The sequence below is a fragment of the Lemur catta genome, chromosome 14 (genome assembly GCF_020740605.2).
Source record: "Lemur catta isolate mLemCat1 chromosome 14, mLemCat1.pri, whole genome shotgun sequence".
In the NCBI taxonomy this organism is placed as follows: domain Eukaryota; kingdom Metazoa; phylum Chordata; class Mammalia; order Primates; family Lemuridae; genus Lemur; species Lemur catta.
Window position 1 is genome coordinate 23,735,591 of NC_059141.1, and position 4,646 is coordinate 23,740,236.

The window sequence follows — 4,646 nt, forward strand, 5'->3', positions numbered from 1 at the left end:
GGAAAATTGATTGAGGCCAGGAGTTCGAGACCAGCCTAGGCAATAGTGACACCCTATCTCTACAAAAAATAAAAAACTTAGCCAGGCATAATGGTGTATGTCTGTAGTCCTAGCTATTCAGGAAGCTGAGGCAGGAGGATCACTTGAGGGGAGTTTAAGGTTGCAGTGAGCTATGATGATGCCACTGCACTCTACCATGGGCAACAGACTGAGATCCTGTTTCAAAAAAAAAATCCATTTCTCTCCTTGCAGAAGACAAAAAGGAAGCTGGATGAGGCAGCTCAGCGTCTAGAATATCTGTATGAGAAGATCTGTGAGGGGACAGTAAGTACAGCTAGCTGTGTTCCCTCTGCCTCTTGCCCTTCTGCCGTCACCCATGGCCAAAGGAAGCCCAGTGCCTTTTCTTCCCAAAGGTCTCCTCAATCTGGGTCCCCACAAAATACATACATCTTTTCTGGACTAGGCTCCAGAACTTGAATCCTCTCTTATCCCTTCTATGCTGCCAGGGTGGAGGCTGATATGGGCTTACTAACTCAAGGGTCAATCCCTCCACAGCTCTCGCCTCATGTCCTGGCTGGGCTCCACGAGATTGCCCGGTGTGTGGATGCAGGAAGCTTTGAGCAGGGCCTCACAGTGCACGCGCAGGTGGCAGGCTGCAGCAGCTTCAGCGAAGTGTCCAGCTTCATGCCCATCCTGAAGGCTATCCTCACCATCGCACACAAGCTGCAGATCTAAACCAGCCAGCCTCTGTTGCCAGGAGGCCACTTCTGCTGTTACTTAACTCCTCCTTGCAGAAAAGGGGAATTTTGGAACAGATTCTATTGTTTTTCCCAATCCTCTTCCCTTGCTGGCAGGTATGTGATGCTGTAGGCTTAGCTCCAAACAAACCAGTTGAGTGCCTGCTTTTTCCCCTTTATTCCTGGCCTTCTAGGATCTACCCAAGACTCTCTCAGCCCCAGAGGCAGAGCACAAAGTCAGTTCTTCACTTTCTATAACACTGTACTCTGACAGGACCTGGGGCAGGATATCTTCTCCCCCTGGGATATTCTGTTTCATTGGCCTGTGACATAGTGAACAGGATCATTATTTCCAAGTCTACCTCTGCTGTAACCTACCTTGTGGATCTTTTGTTTTTTCCCTTCTGTGGTTATGAGCCTGACCTTACCTTCTCCCTGCCTCTGACTTCATATTTTCAGGTCCATATTTCTCTGTGGCCCAGGAGCTGGGGTAGAGTTGACTGCTGTTTACCCTTTGAACAAGTCATAAATGTGAGGGATGGGTACTGAGCAGAACCAAGAGAGGAAACTTTGGCCCTTTTTAAACAAAACTTTTCATGTGCCAGCATTATTAAGGGTGGGCTAGGTTAGGTGGAAGGTGAAATGGGTGAACTGCCTTGCTGGAAGCTGTCTTAGGCTATTAGAGAGGAGCAGTGGGACCAGAGGCTATGAGGAAAGGCCCTTGACTCCACTTATGTTTGAGCGCTGGCCCAAGGCCCTAGACTATTCATTCTGTGATTATAAGCCCAGTTCTGGAATAGGAACCATATTAACGAAGGTTTCTTTTCCAGCACTGCTCCTCAAGGGCTGGGGCACTTCGCCCCCTCAGCCACCGCATGTCTCAGGGCTACCTTCTCTGGTTGTATTTTCATTTGATGCATCACATTTGATTCACAGATATACTTAATGGTGCAATAAAGCCACTTTGATTTGGTTTCCTCAGTCATCTCCCAATCATTGTCTCCTCTGGGTCCTATTTTGCCATTACCTATCTCTTTGTTCTTGCTTCCTGCACCCTAGTAAGGCAGGGGAGAAGCTTGGGGAGAGATAAGAAGTCAAGAGAGTTAAAGAAAGGAAGGTGTCCAGTTCCACTGAATTAGGCTGCAAGGCTCTCCTTGCAGCATTTGTGGCCACTCTGCTGAGTGTGTGTGTGTGTGTGTATCTTCATCCGTGCCTGATGTTCAGCTCCAGGGTTTTCCCCACACCACTTCAGGGCTGAGCTCAGCTGCACAAAGGGACTGGGTGTGAAGCCAGAGGGTACTAGCCCTAATCCTGTTGTAGATCCCATCATGTCTGCAGGCTAGATGTGTGTGTTTGGGAGGGAGGGATTGTTAGGCAGTATTTGTTTGTAAAGCCACTTGCTCTTCAGATAATACTTGCACTAACTTCTATTGATGAAGCAGTGTGAGCCCCAGCAAAGTCCTTTCCCAAAGTGTCTTTGAAGCCAAGAGCCCATTGAGGAGAAGAAAGGCTGGGAGAGGGGATTAGTTTGTTCAGCAGCTGTGAATTTCAGTGGGAGGTTGATGAACTCCGAAGTCTTTGTTTAAATTAAAGGGGGGGAGAAAAAAGCCGCTGCTGGAGCGAGAGCCCCACTTGGGGCCCTGAACTAACACAAGGAGAAGTCTGAGCTGCAGGGAGCTGTGTACTGACTGCGAAGACTTTTCCCAAACACTTTCGGAAAAGGTGTTGTGAGAAGAGAAGGGGGCGGAGTGGCGGATTAGCATGTGAAATGAAGTTTTCATTGACTCCAGTGGGGGTAGAAGGCTATTTTAATGGCATTTTGTTCCCCTATTTTCTCTTCTTGAGCTCTTTAGAGATATTGTTTTGCTAAGACAGGCTTTCTTCCCCCTTCTTTCCAGTCTGAGGATTGCCTCTATGGGAGCCAACATAAATATTTCTCCTCCAGGAATGCGGGTTAATTAAAAGGAAATGAATGAGTGGAAGCATCCAATCCAGACCCACAATAGGCAAGTGCCCTGGCCTGCCCTCCCCTCCCACCACCACCAGCACCACCAGCGCCGAGGATGACCCTGTCTCTGTCTTTGCCTTAACCTGCTGCTAAGGCCAGTTGAGGCTGGGATTCTTTTCAAGAAAAGAAAGCCCTGCCTATGTGTATGCTCACAGGCCAGGGACAGGAAGGAATCAGTGTTTTGCCCACCCCAACCAGTGTCCTTGTCACTTCTCAGGACCTCCCTCTGCTTCTGTCCTCCGGTGGAGACAGATGGGCTCCTGAAGAGCACACAAGAGGAGGGAGGGGACCTGTGCCTCAGCAGTCAGCCCACAGTAACTCACTAGTTGGTGAAACAAGCCAGTCATCTTTTTCGGCATCGGTTTAAATCTGTAAAACAAAAGATTTGACTAGCTGACCTCAAAGATGTCTTCCCAAGCAACAGTTCTGGAGTTGTCCACTTTGTAAACAGGGGAACACAGCCCTAGCAATTGAGTATAAGATGAGACCCTAAACTCCACCACTCCTGTGGTGATGTCAGTGTGCTGTTCAGCACTGTCTCACTCTGGTGTTTGTTGAGTGAACAAATGTATGAATGGATAATGCAAGAGGCTGAAAAAAGCAATACAGATCTAAGGTAGCTCAGTAATGTTTTCTTTATAGAACTCAAATGATTCTAGTATCAATCATATCCATTTGGGGATATAAAACAATAACCTATGAAAGAACTTTCTGGCAACATGACATGTTTCAAGTACTGACCTGGAGTTTATCAAATATGAAGCACAATGGTTCTTCTACATTTATGCTGAGAGACCTCCTGGAGAATGTAGCTTTACAGCATTGTACTTTTATATTTTCTAGCTGCCTTGCCAGACTTTCTTCCTGTGCACTATCAAGTAATTCTGCCAAGTGGGACACTAGGTTAGTATATGCTGCTGCTTGATTAAGGAAGAAGGTGAGTTGGGAGATTGAGAAGGCCCAGATAAAAGCTGAAGGAAGGAGCAAAGGGCCGTTTGCTAGTAGCGATGGAAATGAAGCACGCAGAGACCCTGAAGGGAAGTGTATTCCCTGGTCAGGAGGGAGACCTTCTCTCCTCAGTAAGTGTTAGTAGGACCAGAAGACATATAGGGATGAGGCCAGTGGCTTGGGGTCTGACCTTGCCACTGCCTCAGTTAGGAATATGGGAGACCTTCCACTCTTATAGGTCAGCCCCTAGAGTCTTGGCTTTTGTTACCTACTTGGAGCCACACCTCTGGTGCTTTCTCCTACTCTGGGAGAGGAAGGTTGAGGTTGCCTAGCATCTGACCAGTTCTGCTTCAGGAGAGCTGTCCAGTGCCCAGACCTGGGACTGGCCTACAGCAAGGGATCTGGCTGGGAAGTTCCTTGGGCTGCAAAGAGTTGTTAAGGAATGACTGTTCCCTCCCCAAGGGCTTGCCCTATTTTATAAACAAGTCTCTGCTGTACTGCTTCTCTCTGAGAATAAAACTAGAAGATTCAAGCCCCACAAGCAGCAAGCTCTTGGCTACTGAGCAAATGTATTAGTGGAAGATTTATGTAGATGACTTGCTAATCCTTGGCAGATTAGCCTCAGTCAATCTTAGGCCATCAGAGAAGCAAAGATCCAGAAAGGATGATATCCTGCCAAGGTGGGAGGGAGAAGAGAGCATAGAGGTTATATCCTCTACCCCACCCCACTCCCGGTATCCTCAAGAATAAGTTCAGTACCTGGAAAAAAGGGAATATATCACAATAACTGCAATAAATTAAAGTTCAAGGTGCTGAACTTCCTATCAGCAACAGTTTCATAGCAGGAAGTTTATTCATTGAAGGAAGATATCCAATGCCCTGAATCCTGCCTGTTTGAGAACCAAGTTAGTTAAAAGGAAGGGTCCCAATTTCTCCTCTTATGACCTGCCTCT

The 4,646-nt window shown here is 47.4% G+C and overlaps 1 protein-coding gene across 12 annotated transcripts in view; it reads left to right on the plus strand.

Moving 5' to 3' along the window:
* Positions 1-2,720, plus strand: part of SEC31B (SEC31 homolog B, COPII coat complex component) — a 34,489-nt gene extending 31,769 nt beyond the window's left edge. For 9 of the 12 annotated variants that reach the window (XM_045568619.1, XM_045568622.1, XM_045568627.1 and 6 more), the window contains 2 exons: positions 253-324; positions 556-1,718. In XM_045568619.1, the coding sequence (XP_045424575.1) occupies positions 253-324; positions 556-735 (252 nt within the window). In that variant the 3' untranslated portion in view covers positions 736-1,718. Of the gene's footprint in view, positions 1-252; positions 325-555; positions 1,719-2,635 lie in introns of those variants that run through there. The other 3 variants (XR_006739270.1, XR_006739271.1, XM_045568626.1) reach the window with 3 other exon arrangements.
* Positions 2,721-4,646: the final 1,926 nt, after the last annotated feature.